Source organism: Cynocephalus volans, chromosome 5, assembly GCF_027409185.1.
Source record: "Cynocephalus volans isolate mCynVol1 chromosome 5, mCynVol1.pri, whole genome shotgun sequence".
NCBI lineage: Eukaryota > Metazoa > Chordata > Mammalia > Dermoptera > Cynocephalidae > Cynocephalus > Cynocephalus volans.
The window spans coordinates 88035212-88055253 of record NC_084464.1 but is presented as its reverse complement, the minus strand read 5'-3'; the positions used below and the strand labels follow the sequence as shown (position 1 = coordinate 88055253).

The 20042-nt window shown below is 34.0% G+C and overlaps 1 protein-coding gene across 2 annotated transcripts in view; it reads left to right on the top strand.

The window, feature by feature from the left end:
* ME1 (malic enzyme 1) overlaps positions 1–20042 on the top strand; it is a 186059-nt gene that overhangs the window by 66912 nt on the left and 99105 nt on the right. For both annotated transcript variants that reach the window (XM_063097422.1, XM_063097421.1), the window contains exons 4-6: positions 6989–7064; positions 11381–11542; positions 19586–19689. In XM_063097422.1, the coding sequence (XP_062953492.1) occupies positions 6989–7064; positions 11381–11542; positions 19586–19689 (342 nt within the window). The remainder of the gene's footprint in view (positions 1–6988; positions 7065–11380; positions 11543–19585; positions 19690–20042) is intronic.

Below are 20042 nucleotides of genomic sequence, written 5' to 3'. Positions count from 1 at the left end.
GAGATGAGAGGGGTGTCCACTCAGGGAAGGGAGAAGATTGGTTTCATACAGGAGGACTGATCAAATAAGAAAATATATTAAATATAATGGAAGCTAAATTTCTCACTATAGGAAAAAGTAAAAATGGAAGGGAGAAAACTAGAATGGACCCTGTTGGAAGTATTGTGAATTTATGGTTTTAGATAGATAGATAGATAGATAGATAGATAGATAGACAGACAGACAGATACAGGAATAAGTAAATGAGGCGTGTGGACATGTATGAAGTATATATGTATACACATATATTCTGTAGCTCTGTCCATTGAGTTGGCCTGGGAACAGCAACACCCCAGTAATAATGAGCACACCAGGCACACAGATCTAAACACCATTCTCCACCAAAGGAACCAGAATTCCATAGAGAAATAGCTGATTCTTTAGGACTGCTTCAGAGTAAGTAAAAGATGAGCTAGGGACATGTTGTTCCAGAAAGTAAGGGAGTACTCAAAGAATGATGGGAATGTGTCAAAATGACATAGACCCCAGCTTGAAGGGGTTCCCACTGGCCAATTCTGGGACAATTTGGGCATTAAGTAAATCATATTTGCAACAAATTAATACTTTTGTTACTGCTGAACAAAGTAATAAACTATGAGCCCACAGAGATATGAATAAATAAATGAATAAATTGCAAGTTAGGTAAAGAAACAGTATTTACAGAGTTTTGAAGAATCCTCCCACAAAATACTAGTTCATTGAAAAGGGAAAAAGTGACTGCAGTGAAGAAGACTGGAGGACACCACCTTAATCGTGATCAAAGTGAACATCATCAGTAATGGGACAAGTTGGGGACAGTGCGAGCTGATAGTAAGAAATGAAAAGAAGCCCACATCACTTCTGTGATATTCCTGCAAAAGATGTAAACTCTGAAAGTAATCATGAGGAAACACCACACAAACTCAAATTGAGGGACATTTTATAAAAACACTGACATGTAACTTCAAAAGTGTTAAGATCATGACAGTCAAGGAAAGACTGAGGAAATGTTCCAGATTGAGAGGTCCAAAGAAACATGACAACTAAATGCTATGTAGGATTTTAAAATAGAGTCTTTTGTTATGAAGGACATCACTAGGACAATTGGTGAAATGTGAACAATGTCTGAGGATTAGATGGTAGTAATGTATTGATATTAATTCTCTGATTATGATTATATAGGAGAATTTTTTGTTTGTAGGAAATGCATTAAATTATTTGGTAGTGCATGCTGGCTATTTAACTCTCAAATAAGTCAGGAAAAAAACAATTCTTTGTAATATACTTAGAAGAAGAATTCTAAGAATTTACTGCAAGACATGATCATGTGGATTCACGCCTTCTTAACATTTTTCTCCCTTGACTTCGCTTGGCTTTGGAAACACTGGTTGTCCTACTTATTAGAACATTTTTTTTCCCTGAGGGCTCTTCTTAGTTATCCTATTCTTTTATTGTGGGTGCTAATTTGTAATGCTTTCCCAATAGCCTTTTTTTCTTTCTCCTTTAGTAATTTCTTCTGTTCCTTTCAAATCTAGGTATATGACTCCTAACTCTACATCTTTATCCTTGCTATCTCCACATCTTTAGACGTGTATTTTACCTGAACTTAGCTTTCTTCAGTACTTCTTTTTCCATCAGCCCAGGCCTGTTCGTATAATTTAACTTTGGGCTAACTCCCAGGGCTCACTAACGCATACTCATATTTTGTGAAAAAATGGGTTCTAATTTTCTTATTTCAAAAGATAGTAAGATCATCTTCTGTAATTACTACAGAATTACTACAGAATATTACATGATGGCTGCCTTCTCCGTTGAGCCAGGAGCAGGATTATAAACCCATTTCCAAAAGAAAGTATAAGTCAAGTTACAATAGAAAATTGTATGCTAGAAAATGAATTTTTTGATATGAAATAAATTTCACCAAGGATGTTATCTGAGAAAATATGAAGAAATAAGAATATTATCTCATCTTCCAAATCTGTTGTGAGAATGGAATATATACAGTGTTAGAGGTTATGAGAAAAGTTTGAAAAATGTGTATGAAAAGTTGATTCACATTTTAAAATAGTCTCAGTTCTAACATGAAATAGACACAAATTTATTAGTGTTTTTAATTGGCATGCTTGATGTACTTTGAGTAGAAATTAAATATTTTAAACAAATTTTGTCAACAAGAACAGGGACAGTGAAAAGGTGTTCATTGTAATTCCATTCATTTTAATATATCATAGATAAATAACTTTTTTGTCTAAACTTTTTTTTAGCATTGTGTACTGGCCACTTGTCTAAACTTTTTATTTTATAACTATATGTATGTATATGTTGAGGATTAATGTTTTATGTTCAACTCTATATCAGAAAGTATGAGTTCTTTCTGGTTGTCGAAACACTTTTGGATATCTCAGATTTCTAATCATGGAGACATTTCAGGAAGTATTGCAAATGACTTTTTTAGAATTCTTGGCTTTGTTGGGACATTACAGATCCTTCATTTATTGAGTTGTTTGCAAGAGTCAGCATTTTTGCCATGAATGAATCTTTACTCAGTGCAAGAGATTATAGATGGCCAAATGACTCTTCCACTGAAGCGGAAGTCAGATCTGTATATGATAAACCTTGGTATTTCATTGGTGTTAATTTTGGTATCATTCATTGTCTTATAAAAGAAAATGATGCTGTTTCCTGAGACCAGTGTTACTTGGAAAACCTTGTCTAACTAACAAGTTCCCAAGAAATATTATTCAATAGTATATTGCCAAGAACATCTTAGGTAATTCAACAAAAGTGCTTTCTTTAAAAAGTCCAAAAACACTTCATTTTAATTTACAATTTTTTATTGAGATCCTTGCTGATTTCGTAGGGTCAAGTTGGTTATGACAGGGATCCAAAAGAAACACATAACTTATAAAGAGGTAATAATGATTTTGGAGAAACAAAATAAACTTACATGAAACATCCACAAAACCAAGAAAGGATATAATTTAGTGTCAACTTAGTAAATTAATATTCTTGTATAGTCAGACAATCATCAGTAATCTTCCTATAGTACTTCATGTCATAATTTTTGGTTATTTAATGTCAGTATAGCAATATAATTTATGTTTTCTGTGCTTCAACAAAATTTGATTATAAAAGCCTTATTTTTCAGCAATGAAATCAGCATATGTTGTTGGACACATAGTATGTGCCAGCAGACTTACAAGCATTGGGGTTAAAAATGTGAGCAAAATAGAGAGGTCTCTGTACATAAGGAGCTTACCGCTTTGTGCGTATATGTGCAGTGGTGGGGCAGGGGGTGTGCCAGGGAAGAGACAGTAAACATATGAACAAATAAGTAAGATAATTTCAGCTATTTATAAGTATTATGAAGATGTTAAAAATGTTGCGGTGGAGGTCCTTTGACCACTGTTGTCAGAGAAGGCCTGCCTAAAGAACTAAGGTTTGAGTTGAGGCCTGAATGATAAGAAATAATTAAATAGATAGTCAGATTTACAATTTGGAGCTCAAGGTAGAGGTCCAGGTTAAACAAAGAAGTTTGAGTCATCATTATGAACATGATATTTAAAGCTGTGAGACTGGTTGAGATATGTTCATAGAGTGTGTAGGTGGAGAAGAGAGGTGAGTGTGGAGCCCTGGAACAGTTCAACATTGAGAAAACTAGTAGAGGAGGAAGAGGCAACAAAGGAACCTGAGAAGGAGCAGGTAGGAATTAAGAAAACCCAGGCAAATGTGGTATCACAGAGGCTAGAAAATAAAGTGTTTCATGAAGGGGCAAAGTCAGCAATGTCAACCATTGTAGAGAAGTCAAGTAAGATGAGAGTTGAGAGCTGACCTTTGCCTGTATTCAGATATAGATTATCAGTGACTTTGGTAAGAATTGTCTGTGGAGAGGTGAGAGACGAAAGCCTTATTGATAGATTGAAGAGATAGTGGGAGGCAACAAACAGAGACAATAAGAATACGCAAGTCTTTTGAGGGGACGCAAGTCTTTTGTAATGAAGGACAGGAGAGTAGGAAACAAAATCCAATTATTTGAAAAGATCGATAATTCTAAGGCAGGTTTTTATGACAATAAAATTGATCCATAGAGAAAGTGATGGTGCAGCATAGAGATGGGATAATTGCAGGAAGGAAGCCTTTGAAAAGCTGAGATGGGATAGGATACTGAACACAAGAGGGTGGCCTTAATAATGGTGGGGAAATTTCTTTCATTCTAACAGGAAGGAAGGGAGAGAATGTAAAAAAAGATGCAGATGGGTTGGTGGAATTTATATTAGAAAAATGAGGTAGTTTTCACCCTATTGAATATATTTCTACTTGAAATTCAAGATTAGTTTATCAACTGAGTGAGAGAGGGATGAATATTCGAGATGTAAGGAGATAGGAGAGATGTAAAATAGTCCTGTCAGAGGGTAGTAAATTGAATTTGCTAGGAAATTACAGTGGGAAACTTTACAAGAGAAGATTGCCAATTTGAGATTTGCAGCCATAAACAGGAAGTGAATCTCATCAACATTGTTTTGTGATTTTTTAAAATAGCAATACTTTGGCCAATTAGTAGCAGTAGGCATCCCTGTTACCTAGATTGTGGTCTTGGAAAACCACTTTCTGTTAAAGGAAACCTGGGCTTCTTAGAGAAATGGCTAATTTCAGGCCTGGGGCAAAACATTTTCAAAATAAACCTGAAACATATTATCATAACAGAGCAAGTAAGTTATCCAAAACTACTGTAGTCATGTCAGAAGGATCTCAGGGAGCAACATTAATAGTCTCCCACTTGCTAAAGATGGAACATTTGAGTATCAGTAAGGAAAATAACTGTGACGGATTGAAACACATCAGATATGTTTAAATCCGTGAGTTTGTATTGATTAAAGAAACCAAAAACCAAAAAACACAAGACGCATACACAACAATGACTATTACTGTGTGGAAGCCCTCAGAGAATTTGTAAATCAACTCCATATTTTAAAAACTAGATAGAGTCAAGAATTATTTATTTTTCTATACCACCATATTACTGGATAACCAAATAGTAGATGTAGTAAAATTTCTCTTTAAAGAAGTGTTCCAGTAAATAAATAATGAATGATAGAATTGGGATATCAGCATTTTGTATCTCCTAATGAATTAGTGAATTTAGACTGTAGTGGATTGAATTATGTACCCCCCCAAACTCCCTGAAGCTTGAATTGTGTCCCCCAAATTTTATGTATTAGAAACTTGGCCCCGACTGTGACTGTTGAGAGGGTGGGAAATCCTATTATGGTAATTGAGAAGTGGAGCCTTGATGAGGTGATTGGGACTGTAGGACCATACTGTAGTGAATGGATTAAAAATTGTGGTCAGGGGCATGGTTCTGAGGGCTTTAAAAGGAGAGGAGAGTCTGCCTCTCTTGCTCTCTCTGCTTTCTCTGCCTCCACCATCTTGCAATGTGAGACCCCTGGGTTGCTGTTGGCACCACCAGATGGACTTTGGACTTCCCAGCCTTAGAAACTGTAAGCAATAAATTTCATTTTCTTTATAAATCACCCAGTCTCAGAAATTTTGTTATAGCAACACAAAACGGACTAATACATAGACAATGAGCTTCAGTGGCTGCTAACATCACAGAAAGCAATACCGGATATTGTGTATTTTATGGTAACACCAACCCTTGAAGTATCTTGTCCAAAAAATTGAACATGACTGTGGTTAATCTTCTAGATCCAGTTTCAGGGTAAGCATCCCAAATCCCAAAATTCAAAATCCAAAATGCTCCAAAATTCAAAACTTATTGAACACTGACATGATGCGTAAAGGAGATGCACATTGGAGCATTTAGGATTTAGGATTTTCCGATGGAGATGATGAATTGGTAAATATAATGCAAATATTCCAAACTCTGAAATCCAAAATACTTCTGGTTCCAAGCATTTCAGATAAGGGATACTCAATCTGTACCATTTTCCCAAGAAATACAGAAAAGAGATTTACATGTTAATCTGCACCATAGAGATGTAATTCAGATTGTGGGAAACTTTACCAGAGAAATTAAGCAATAGTGCCTAAAAATGGTTTATGATTTGGGTGATAAAACTATAAATTAACTACAAAGGAAGTGATACCAGTAAAGTCAGGATAGTTGTTACTCTTAGGAGGGAGTTTTTGATTTGGAGAAAACATAGGTGGCTTCTGGGTAGCTGGCAAGATTCTTTCAGTTTAAGTGGATATTATGTAGAAAGGTAGTTGCCTTATAACAATTCATTTATTGGATGTGGTTCTCTGTATTTGTTATATTTAACAATACTAAAGCAAAACTTTTAAGTGAGGATAAGACATACAATTTTTAAATTTTAATATTTTAATTTGTAAAGATACTTGTTAGGAAATTGAGAGGTGGGGAGCTGTTGGTAATCTCAAAGACTTCACCTGAGAGTTTAAATAACAGAGTTGCAAATAGCAGCGAAGACCACAAATCAAAGAATGAAGTAAGCTGCACATGAAAGAGCTGCTCAGCATTAGTCACTCACTTCAGCCATCTCAATACATGTTCTCATCTTTACACTGTGAAAATGTAGTTAATGGAATATACACTGAAAATCCTTGTTTACATATGCTTCGTGTTGTTTTTCAAAGTGCTTTTACTTATTTTATCTTATTTAATCAAAGACTGTAAATGCATCTATGAGTGGAGTTGGTAATGCTATGTAAATTCTCTGTGTATAAAACTAGTCGATATTTCTTTAATTAAAAAATATTAACAATAATATAAGGCTAAACCTGTCTTTATTGTAGATGTCAATATATCATTCAAAGTAATTTCTTCATTACTTATAAGATTCCTATTCCTTATTTATTTAAGGAAATAATTTTCACTAGTTTGATATAAATGGTGATATATTAAATAAATTTGAAAAATTTTAAAAAATGTTCCTGATAGTTTGACAGGTCTGAAGTAAATTAAAACTATTCCTTTTTTTTCTACCAGGGGTCTTTTTATTAGTATCCATGATCGAGGGCATATTGCTTCAATTCTTAATGTATGGCCGGAAGATGTCATCAAGGTAAGTGGTCAGATTTTTCCACTATGGCATATTTGTTCTCTTTTCTGACCCATAAAACAGTTGGGAACATGTTGACAGTTCTCATTATAGTAGGTAGCATTCACTAGCTTTTCTAGTGAATATTACCTAATTTATAGCCCTTTGATTTTTGCATAATAGATGAATTTTGTTCTGAAGCCATCTGGATGCCAGATTTCCCCATTATTTCTGTCTAATTTGGTAGCATTTCTTAATTCATTGTAAGTGATGATAAATGTTGGACATATCTTTAAGTCAGCTTCTTTATCATATGTGCCATGTTTAAGTCATCCATTAGGAGGAATCCAAGTAGTCAAAAAAAAAATGTTGATTCATTTATTTTATCATTATGACCTTAATAGCTCATTTGATTTCCCTCTCTCAGTGAGTTGATGAAAATAAAAGTAATAACAGTATTTGACATTTGGTAGCCTTCTGTGTGAGATGCTTTACATGGATTAACTCTTGTAATTATCATGATAATTCAGTGAGGAAAGGAAGGCACAAATGGGTTACATGGTAGGGCATGGTAGTGGTGGGAACTGAATGCAGGCCCCAGCAGTGGCCCCAGAGCCCCTGCTCTTAAACAAGGTCTGTGCCACCTTCCTTGTCTAAGGGAGGTGAGATGTACTTGTCCTCCCTGTGGCTCCCTTTTTCCTATCTGTTGGGTGCCCAGAAACTTTGTGGTATCTTTTAGGACTACAATTGAATAAATCGATGCCATGTAGTGGTACAAAGGGACTTCAGCTATGAATTCTGAAGTGTGGTTTATTTTATGATCTTTTCCAATTAGCAGTCATGGCTAGAATTGATTAATTTGGCTCTCTAAGGCTCATGCTAGGAAACTTGTGAAGTGAAATGTTTTTCACTATTCCCAATCTTCCCAATTTTTTCACTTTCCCCACCTAAGTTACTTCCTCTCCTTTTCTCCCACCAACTAGACTGCACTATTTACAGATCCTGTTCTTAGAAACTACCCTAAGAAATATGTTAATTCTATAAAGCATAAAGGCCTGATCATCTGAGAAGAATATTTACATTTTAACCAGGAATCTAGAGAGGATTTTAAGAAACATCAAGTCAATAGAGCAAATAATTTTGGAATGGAATTCTAATCAATATCCGTGTAATTGATACAACTAGGCAGTAAGTAGTCACTCTGTTTTTTGTTCTTCCAACTAGCTGATCTCTGCAGTTACTTTAATAGCCTACCTTTATCCTTTAAACTCATGATATTAGGCCATCACTGATGTTCTTGACCCTTACTATGCCCACTATTACTAAAAAAATCCTAGAATAGTGTCTGGCACATCGTTATCACTTAATAAATGGTAGCTATTGATTGTAATAGAATACTGAAGTACAAGATAGGAATACTTCTTTACTCAAAGTACACATGAAACAAAGGCAATCAATTTTTAGACAAAACATAATTAAACTGAGTGGATATAAGTGCCATATTTATTCACTGAGAGAATCTTGCTCAGAGAAGGCTGGAATCGTTAAGAAAACTTTTCTAGCAAAGTTAGAAGTTAAATCCAAGCTTTGATCATTAGCAGGGAAGAAGATAGCGTCCTAAGAAGAGAACATATGAATTTAGGCATCAAGTTGAAGAAGAGAGTGGTGTGTTCTTAGACAATAAGGAAATTGGCTAGACTGACTAAAGCTTATGAAATGTAGTTGTATTGCTTAAGTAAGAGTTGTTACTTTATAAATTATAAAAAGACTTGAAATTCAGAAAGAGGGATTTAGAATTGAAAAAAGTACAATGTCATATTTAAATAAGGAAATGACTTTTTATAAGTACTATTTGAAGAAGGTTCATCTGGAGACAGATTTTAGAATGGTCTTGAGAGAAGAGGAAAAGAGGCAAGGGTTCTACATTTAGGTAAGCTAAGAGAAGGAAAGGCCCTGGAAAAGGAAAAGAACAAATGAAGACAAGACACATGGAGAGTGTCTGTATGTGTTAGGAGAACCCTGCATATTTCATACAGAAATATTCTGTTCAGATAATGCACAGATAATTTATATAGTGGGATGAAAATTACAAGAAGCAACTCTGGGCTTAATTGGCTTCAATGAAACATGAAAAACATTATATAAATTATTAAAATTATTATTCAGATCATAACTAAGTTATGTGACATTACTCTCCTTATAAAATATATCATAAAAATATTTGTAAGTATAGGCAGGCCAACTGGGCTCTTTACCTGTATAAGGAACACATTCATAAAAGTATATGTTATCAATGATATATAAAAATACCTCTATTTGTGATAGCACAAAGAATAAACAGTGTGTATTAAATATACATTGGCAGTATTTGGACTTTGAAAATTTGGCTTTAATTTAATTTAAAAAGCAAAGTTGTGGTTCTCTGCAGTATTTGTTTACCTTTTTTTACCCTAAATCAGAGCTAAGTTAACCCAGTAGTATCGATTTATCTCCTCCAAAAGAGCATAACATATTGACCCGGGCCGACCCCGCGGCGCACTCGGGAGAGTGCAGCGCTGGGAGCGCAGCAGCGCTCCCGCCGCGGGTTCAGATCCTATATAGGGATGGCCGGTGCACTCACTGGCTGAGCGCGGTGCGGCCGGTCACAAAAAAAGACAAAAATAAAATAAATAAATAAATAAAAAATAACATATTGACCCATTGCAATTAGATATGGAAAATTTTCCAAAGATGAGCTGTATGGAATATGCTAAAATGATTTTCACCCACTTTTCAAATGTATTTACTTTTAAGACAGTGCTTTAAGAGCTGAATAATATAGGTGAACAGAAAATTAAAGGTAAAGATCTCAAAAGCATGTTTTCAAATATATTCTGCAATATAGCCTGGAGAAAAGAGCACTGTATTAGGAGTTAACGTACCTGGGTTCTGCTTCTTTAATATTAACCAGGTAAACCACCTTAGGCAAATTAGTTCAGTTCTCTGGACTTTGGTTTCCTAATCTATGAAATAAGAGTGGTGTACTGAATGTACTCTAGATTCTCCTTTATTTCTAAAATGCTATGATTCTATATATTAGTTCTAATGATAATAGTAATAATAGCTATACTTTTTAAAGAATGTGTAATGTGCCAGGTGCCGTGGTAAATTCTTTCAATATTATGATTTATAGATTTACTCAATTGACTAATATTTATTGATTATTTACTATGTGCCGAATATGCTGTGCTAGGTGCTGGTGTATAGTGGTGAGCAAAACGGAGCTGGTTTCTGGGTTTATACAACTACTCTACTATACTATACTTTTATACAGAAAAGTATATTTATTATTTTCATTTTACAAAAAAGAAACAGAAGCTTAAATTCATCACTTTATTCAAGGCCAGATAACTGATATTTTTTCAAGTTTCCATGGATATAATGAGTGTAGCAGTTTGTAGAATATCTAATAAATTGTATTTCATGAGATTGGTTTTGCTTATATTTATACAATGGTCATGTTAGATGCAGTAATTTCAATAATGATATCAAATAACATGAATAGAATCTCCACATGATGAAAATGTATGCTTCATAAATATTCAACGTCGTTAGAAATAAACCAAACAAAATTCAATAAGTCTAGTGGAAGATTATCAGGTAAGAGAAGTAGCAGACTGTTCTGGGCATGTTTCAAAGATGGTAGAACAATATCAAGTGGTTATAGGAGTTAAAGGGGATGGGTCAATATTGTTGTATAAAAAGGAGGATGGTGCCAGGATGCATAAACTACAGATCAGAGCATTCCATAGCACAGGTATAACCACCTTAGTCTACCCAGCAATTATTCAATACTTAACTCTGGGCACTCCTGTAATTTCACTAAAAGTGAATGTGACTAGTCTCAAAGTTGCCCTAAATTTTACTTTGGCTCCCAGTTAGAGCTCTGACCCTGTACTTTTCCCACTTGCCTCTCGATTGAAGACTAAGTTCTTTGGGTTATTTGAAACTTAATGTGCACAACCTCTCTTCCTTTTTCAATAAACCTAATTAAGCATATACAGGGTACTTCAAAAAGTTTTGAAAAAATGGAATTAAAAGATAATATGAATCTTTCCAAACTTTTTGAAGATTATATATATATATATATATATATATATATATATATTTTAAACATTTAAAATATGTATGTCAAATTTATTTCTTTTCCCCATTCTTCCACAATTAGGATCATAAAATTCAATTTATGTTTTTCACAGCTTTATATTGCATTATGTAAGTATTAACTTCAAAAATAAAGACCAGAAATCATGCCCAAAGATTTGCAAAAATCTAACAAATATTTTTACTTTTCCTTCTAGGCTGTTGTGGTGACTGATGGAGAGCGTATTCTTGGCTTGGGAGACCTTGGCTGTAATGGAATGGGCATCCCTGTGGGTAAATTGGCTCTATATACGGCTTGTGGAGGGATGAATCCTCAAGAATGTCTGCCCGTCATTTTGGATGTGGGAACAGAAAATGAGGTAAACAATTTAAGTCTATGAGACAGCTATGTATCTTAAATAATGGCACCAATTCTTGCATTTTGAGTTTACTCCAGCAACTTCATGAAATTCATTCTTTTTTTGTCTGGTTCTCTCTTTCCTCAAATCTGCCCTCTAACTCTTAAAAGAAAATTTTCTTCTCTTCTCCTTTCCTTTCTCTATAATGTGATTAATCTTTTATTAGCTTCCATATTCTGTGATGTTACAATGAAATCAAAGTTTAAAAATCACAAAATCTATAGTAAATATTAAAAATTTTAGGGAGAGATAAAGAGAAGTAAAGAGTGATGAAGCAGGTATGCAGAAATTTAAGAATTCAGTTTTAAACCTGGGCCTTTTATTGAGAGATTGCCATTATAATGTAGACATGGATAAAGTTGTGCGCTCATGAAATTGTAACAATAGGACTCTTGCGTTGATTCTGTTAGTTCTATGAAACAATTGATTTCACGAGGATAGGTCTTAAAATTGTCAAGTTGACTGATTGTCTTGAATTTTCTCAGTTTATCAGTGTTGAATGTGTGTTCCTTTCCTGTTTTAGTATTCTGTGTGCTTTTATCTTATTCTGTTTCTGTCTAGTATCCTACTCCCTCGGCTTGCATCACCCATGTTCACCTACTCCTTAGATTTCTTACTTTGCCGGGCTGAAGATCTAAATTTTTTCTCTTTTTATGTTAAAATGGGCCTGGTGCATACTACATTTCAAAATTTTTCATGCTGTTAAATTAGAAAATAATCTGATAACTTAAATGAATCTATTGTTAAAGTGTTATGTGTTAATTTCTAGAGATTTTTCTTACTCCCAGTACACTTTTGGAGATATGAGGGAGGAAAAAAATTAAGTGAATGGTGAAATTTTAACTCTTTGACAGGTCACTGGAGAATATCTTTTTATCTTGAGAGACCTTTCTGAAACGCCTCAAACCCCAATATATATATATTTAATTGAGTTAGATCAACATTGAAGACCTACTATCTGTCAAGGCCTAAGCAAAGCGTAGGTAATATCAGAGTAAGATCTTGCCAGCAAGATGCTCTGAATCTAGAAGAGGAAGATACGCATATAACTGTTTCAACATGTGTTAAATTCTTTGATAAAGGCATTTGAAGGACAGTTAGAAATGTCCAGTGAAGGACATTTCTCTGCCAATTGTAATATACTCTTAGTCTCTATATATTAGTGTTATCTGCTTATAACTTATCTTTTTCTGTAAATCATACTTTAGAAATTTAATGGTGAAAATGTACATTAGTAAATGATCAACCAGAATTCTTGTTCTGAAAGGAAAGTAAATTATTTGTACCTTTTAAAAAGATAGTTTAGCTGTACCCAGAGTTAGCTAAACTAAAAGTTTAAGGGCACAGTCCCCAGGACTACCCTCATTTTTGACACTAACTACAAGTTCATAGTGTTCCCCAAAATACCTTCAGGCTTGATAATTTGCTAGAAGACTCACAGAACTCACTGAAAGCCATTGTGCTCACAGTTATAGTGTATTACAGGTAAAAAATACAGATTAAAATCATACGAAGGAAAAGATGGATAGGGCAGAGTCTGGGAGGGTTCCAAATGAGAAGATTCCATGTTCCTTACATTTTCCTGTGGAGTCAGGATATGTTACCCTCCTGGTATCAGCGTGTGTTATCCATGAGTGCCCCAACGTGCAGTGTTTTTATTGGGGCTGCATTACAAAGGCATGTTTGAGTGATTGTCCAGGTGGTTGAATTCAGTCTTCAGATTGACTGATACTACAAGGCCTGAAGTGCCCACCCTAAATCACATGGTCAGTCTTTCTGGCATGGCCAGCCTCTACCCTGTGACTATCAGTTGTGGTCTTAGGCTACTAGATAAAATGGTTAGACCCCATCCAAAATGGTTGAAGGCTTGTGAACTGTGTCACCAGAGTCTGTGCAAAGAACAGACAAAAATATAAGAGGCAAATACACAAAAATAAAAATCGGTCTAAATTTTAATTTTAATTAAGAAAGATTAAATTTTAAGCTTAGTTAAGATTACAAGTTTGATCATTCAAACTTTAAAGGAAATGTACTTCCTGTACTATATAAGCTGCTTCAGAGTATATGAAAATTGACAGCTTAACATTTCATTTTATGAAAAGAACATAACTTTTATATCCAAACCTGATTTTAAAAATAGCACATAACAAATTACCGATTAGTCTCATGTTTACCCATTCTCGCAGTTTCACCACTTACTAGGTGTGTAATCTTAAAAGAGTTACTTAACCTTTCTTTGCTTGTTTCCTCATTTAAAATGAGTACCTACCTCATAGAGTTGCCATGGTTTAATACATTTAGAATGCTTAGAATTGTAACTGGCATTTTTTTTTAGCGTTTAGTAAATGTCAGCTCACATGAATATACATGTAGATGCAAAAATCCTTTCTTAAAACATTGGAAAATTGAATCTTGCAGAATATTTTTTAATGTCAAAAGCCATATATTCAAACCATTAACTACATCGTAATTAATGGTGACATATTAGAGACATTCTTTTAAATGACTGAATACCTGTTGTTACTACTATTCTCTTTTTCATTGTGCAGAAAGTGCTAACCTGTGCAATAAGACAACAAATACAAATGGGGTATAACTGACTGACAGGAAAAGACAAAATTTCCAGTATTTATAGGTAATATATTTAACTGTTGATGAAACCCAAGAAAATCAACTAAAAGTACTGTGACCAAATTAGCACACTCAGTAAAGTAGCCACTTACAAAAGAAATATTCAGAACTCAGCAGCTTTCCTATGTACTTGTCAAAGCCACTTAACAAAAATTAACTCATTTATAGTAGCAACAACACTTTATTCTAATATTCTATGGTGTTCAACATTTCTAAGCAAGGAGATAGTGACATTTTATTTGGTTAATCAGAAGAAGGAATTTCTTTATTTTCTGAGATACCACACCAATGCCTTGGGAAAAAGAATGGGGTATTTCTTCAATTTGATTTTATATGCACTATAAGTAGCAGGAACTTTCTTGGGGTTTATGATATATTTTAGAAATACCCATTGTATAGACCAAAATAGAAAAAATATTTACATGAGACAGGAACCTAGTAGGAAGTAAAAGAATAGTTATATGTTAACCTAATATAAGTTTCAAATGATTGGTTCTCAATATGTGTTCCATGGACCAACCATTTCAGAGTTACCGGGGGCATGTGTTAAGAATGCAAAATCTAGTGCCCCACTCCAGACATATTGACTCACAATTAAATTTTAATTATTTCTGTTTCTAACACTTGTAATAATCATGCCAGTTGATATGCATGCTGACATTTTTTTTTTTTTGTCTTTTTCATGACCGGCACTTAGCCATTGAGTGCACCGGCCATTCCTATATAGGATCTGAACCCGCGGCGGGAGCGTCGCTGTGCTCCCAGCGCCGCACTCTCCCGAGTGCACCACGGGCTCGGCCCTCGCATGCTGACATTTTAAAAGTACTGCTTTAGACTCTTAACTGAAAGTTATGGTCACTTTGCTTAATCTTATTGATGACATGAACCAGCATAACAGGAAAAATTATATATTATTTCTCTGTAGAATTTGTGATTTTTTCATTTGAAATAGCAACAAAGAAAATTATTTTTTGTGTATTATAAATAAAATTCAAAAATAAATGTTAAGATGGGAAATATTCAGAACATTGTGGCAGGTAAAGGCGTATAATGTTCTTAATGTCTAAAGAATACTTTCAAGTCAATAAGTGAACGTCAAATGTCCAGTATGCAGATTGCCTAAGTACACATAGACATAGAGAATTTTCAAATGAAGAAATAAAAGTGATCAACAAACTTATGAAAAGATGTCAACAATATTAGAAAATAGATACAAATGAATGCTATTTTGATAATATTTTATGGCTACCTGCCACATATACATGTGTGCAAACACACACACACACACACACACGGAATATGCATTGCATCAAGGTGCTAATGGTGGGTAGTTCTGAATAGATAGAGATTATTGGTATTCTTTGTTTTTAATCTTATTTTTCAGTGTTCTCAAACATTTCTGATAGGCAAATATTGCTTTTTTAATGACAAAAAATAACTCAAAAATATTAAGAAAATATATTGAATTCTTAGAAACTTCAGATTGGAAAGGTAGAAATGTGAGAGACTAATAACAAGGTGAGAGTTGATAATGAATACTATTAGCTTCAAATAAATGAATGATTCAATATAAATTCCAAAGGTCCTGGAATTGAGGTAGTGTTAACAAGTAAGATAATTAGTGTGATTGCCAATATATATCCTTCTTATCTTCTTTTCTGAGCTCTCATATTTCCAAATACTTTGTTCTTTGCTTTTTTTTCTCATAATCTTTTTCCTTCTCTCATGCTTCTAAGTCTTAAGTCTTCAGTGACTGACACCACATGCGTTTAGTGTAACACCAAGCCTTAAAGAAGTTCTAATCTTTTTTAAATGCTTCCTCCATACCAACTCTTTAATTTATTCTCCAACAAAGATCTATCGAGTACTTACTCCTGGCCACAAGAAGTTTTTAATCCAGTGAATTGTTATCACTTCTTCTGTGCTAGTCTGCTTGGTTTATGGAGCCATTATCAAAATTGAGTGATCTTGTTAAATTGCTTTTTGTAGATATTAGTTTTTTGTCAGCCATATATCCAAGAATGCACTCATTATTCAAGTCTAATTGTCTTAATTTTCTTGGTTAAAACTTTGAAATTTTAAAAAAACAGTAATTTTTGACAGGGACATTATTATGAGTGGAAGAATTTTATAACTTTCTGATTTAATTCAAAATCCCTATCTTATACATAAGTCTTGGTAATTGATTCTACATTATAGTTAGATTTTTTAATGGTATATAATTTAATTATTATCATGGGAAAGAATGGGAGAAAAGAGAAAGGGAAACATGTAACATTTTTTACAACTATGTTCTTTTTTCTTATTCACATTTTAAAAGTCCAAATGTGTTCCAGATGTGGAGAAAGTTTTTTTAATTCTGGCAGCCATTAGTAGCACATTGGCACTTCAACCTCAGCTGCTCAGAAGCCTGCCAATGGATCCTTTAGTTTTTATGCCTTAAGGAACAGCTGGGCTTTACAACAGTACTTGGTTTCAGATTTTACATTTCATCTGAAATACATTTATGCGATTTAACATGTTAACTTCCAGCTAGCTGTAAAGCCTTAACTCGTTGTGCAGTACATTGTGAGTAAGATGAGTTGGCCAAACCAGGACAATTTCACGGTGAAAGAGAGTCTTATTAATAATTATACTAGGACAACAGATGTGAACTGGGCTGTAATTTCTATTGTCTTTAAGTAAACCCATCTTCAGATGATTCAAGTAGTTTAACCTTCTTAACAAGATTACCACACTGCAAACACATATCATTTATCTATAATAAATCACCTCCAAACTCAGTGGCTTAAAAAAATTACTGTTTTATTAATGTTTATAATTCTGTAGGTTGGCAGTTTGGACTGGGATGCCTTTCTCTGTATCAAGTCTCATTCCTCAAAATTGTTCACATTCCATGTGCAAAATATACCCATCCTAGGATTTCAAAAGTTTTGTCACAGTGATAGCAGCAGGCCCAAAAGTTCAGGATCCTGTCATCTAAATCAGGTCTAAGATGCAAATGAGGCTTCTTGGGTTTTGCCACTTTGTGTGGCTCTTCTTATGTGTTCCCACACATCAAACATAAAAGAGACAGAATAACTACAATTAACATTCCCACTCAAAATTAGAGGAATAGGAATCATAGGGCTCTAAATGGTCCATAGTAATTCTGAAGTCCTACTGGACACGTATTGCTGGGCCACCTACTTGTGGGGGTAGGGAATATTCTTTGAATAGGGCTCAGCTCTGTTTCCTCAGAGTGGTTCTATAGTTAATTGTTTGCTTAGACTTTTTGGTTCTGCCCTCTGGGCTCTTGGCTCTGTCTTCCGTCCTTTCTTTTCCATAAGAAATAGTTTGTGTTAGCAACTGAATAACTTTCTTAGCCTACTTCCTGCCTATGGAAAGTTGGAGATCCAGAGAAATATTTTCATTTTGAATTGTCTCTGTCCGAGTTAATCCACGTTATTATCACACCTTTAAAAAGGTTTAGGTTTTCTGTGTGTAGGGTTAAAATCTACTCCATTAGTCAGAGGCTCCATTCATTTCAAAACAGACCTTCTTCCTACATTGGTTGGCATGTCAGAGTACTGTGGGACCAGTTTCTTTTTTCTAGCCAAGATGATATATTAGGCCCCACTTTAAATCATAAATAACTTTTCAAATAATAACTTTTCCTTTTTTTTTTTTTTTGGTCTTTTTCATGACTGGCACTCAGCCAGTGAGTGCACCGGCCATTCCTATATAGGATCTGAACCCGCGGTGGGAGCGTCGCCGCGCTCCCAGTGCAGCACTCTCCCGAGTGCGCCACGGGCTCGGCCCCAAATAATAACTTTTTCAATAAAGTTATTACAACCACTTACTTAATTTGGTCTTTGACTGCATACTTTATTTCACTTTGGAAATCTTTTACCAGCAAGTCCTGTGTTCTCTATATTCCCTTTAAAGTTTGTTCACAAATGGAACATTTCTTTCTTTAGCTTCTCTCTGTTTTACACCTTATTATACAGTTATGAGAAGTCAATTCAGTGTCCTGCCTGGAAATCTCTTTAGCCAGATTTACAAGTTCATTAGGTAAATATTCTCTATTTCAGGTTACTGAAGGTGACAGTTTGGTCAATTGTTTCACTCTAATGTGACATAGGTTGACATTATTTTCACAGTCTGCAAAACCAGCTTAAGTCTTTTTAAGTTTCTTTCAGCAACGTTTTGTAGTTTCTAGTGTGCAGTCTTACATATATTTTGTTAAATGTGTCCCTGTGAATTTCATATTTTGGAATGCTATTATAAATAGAGATGTATATTTTATTTCTTTATCAACTGTTCCTTGCAAGTCAAGAAATAAACTTGATTTGTGTATATTAATCATATATCCTGTGACAGTGTTAAATTCACATTTTTTTCCAGTGGGGTTTTTTTTTTGTAGATTCCTTAGAATTTTCTATGTACACAGTAATGTGTGTTCAAATAAAAACAGTTTTGCTTCTTCCTTTTCCAACCTGCATTCCTTTCTTTTTCTTGTCTTACTGTAATGGCTAGAGTCCCCAGTATAGTGTTGAATAGAAGTGGTGAGGGTAGATATCTTTGTCTTGTTCCCTGTCTTAAGGGGATAGCATTCAATCTTGCACTGTGAAATATACTGTTAATATGCTGTTAGCTGTGGACTTTTCACAGATGTACTTTATTGGGTTGAGGAAGTTCCTTTTTGTTCCTAGTTTACTCAGAGCTTTTGTTATGAATGGGTGCATTTTGCTGTATATAAATTATACCTTGATTTAAAAACTGATTTAATAAAAAATAATATTACAAATTATATATACGAAAACCTGAACAGAGCAATGTTGTCTCAGATATATCAGTTTAAGAAAAAAACTGTGTAAAATAAAAAGTTTAAGAAAAACTTAGTCAAGCCTAAAAAATTCCATGTTAAAGGTAGTCAACTATCACATTAAAGGTATAATTAAAATGTTTTAAAATTTTGCTTTTGGAAATGGAAAATAAAACTAAGAAAGGAATTGCTATCTTTCCATTCCTTAAGCTAATATAGTACTTCAAAACTTAGTATTATTTCTGTTAGATAAACTTTGTAAAATCTGAATGGAGCTTTCTAATTAGCACTACTGAGAGGTTAGATTCCTTTTCTTTACCCCATAATAATCCAGGGTATTTTTTTAACATTTAGTAATTATTTTTATTATTTGGTATATGAATACTTTAGATATATTTTATACAACATTAAATAATAATTTTGTAGGTTAGTTCTGTGTCACTATGGCAAGATTTTATTTCTATTTCTACCGCTTTCATACAGATGAGGAAACTGAGGTTCAGAAAGAGTAAATGACCAGCTTTTGGTTATTTCTATTTTTATGGTAACTTTTTTTTTTTAAATAGGACTTACTTAAAGATCCATTCTACGTTGGACTACGGCAGAGAAGAGTAAGAGGTCCTGAATATGATGATTTTTTGGATGAATTTATGGAGGCAGTTTCTTCCAAGTATGTATTTATTTTATCTATATGAGTTTGAATAGAATTTCAAAAATCTATCAATAACCTAATAAACTATAAAAAATTAAAGTTTGATGTAGTGTTAGAATTAGAAGTGATTTCAATGAAAAAATATATTCTATTTTCTGTCTATCCATTTAATCTCCTCATAACTGTTAGTAGCCAAATGGTATGTCATTGTCTGTTCCAAAAAATTTTATTTCTGTTGCTACCCCATAAGTACTTTCTTCTTACAAGAATCTTTAACTTACCTGAGCAAGCCTTTTTATGTTTGTTGGCAGTCTGTACTTTTTTTCTGGCTGCTGATAAAATCCGATCTTCAGTCATCTTTGTAGCTTGTA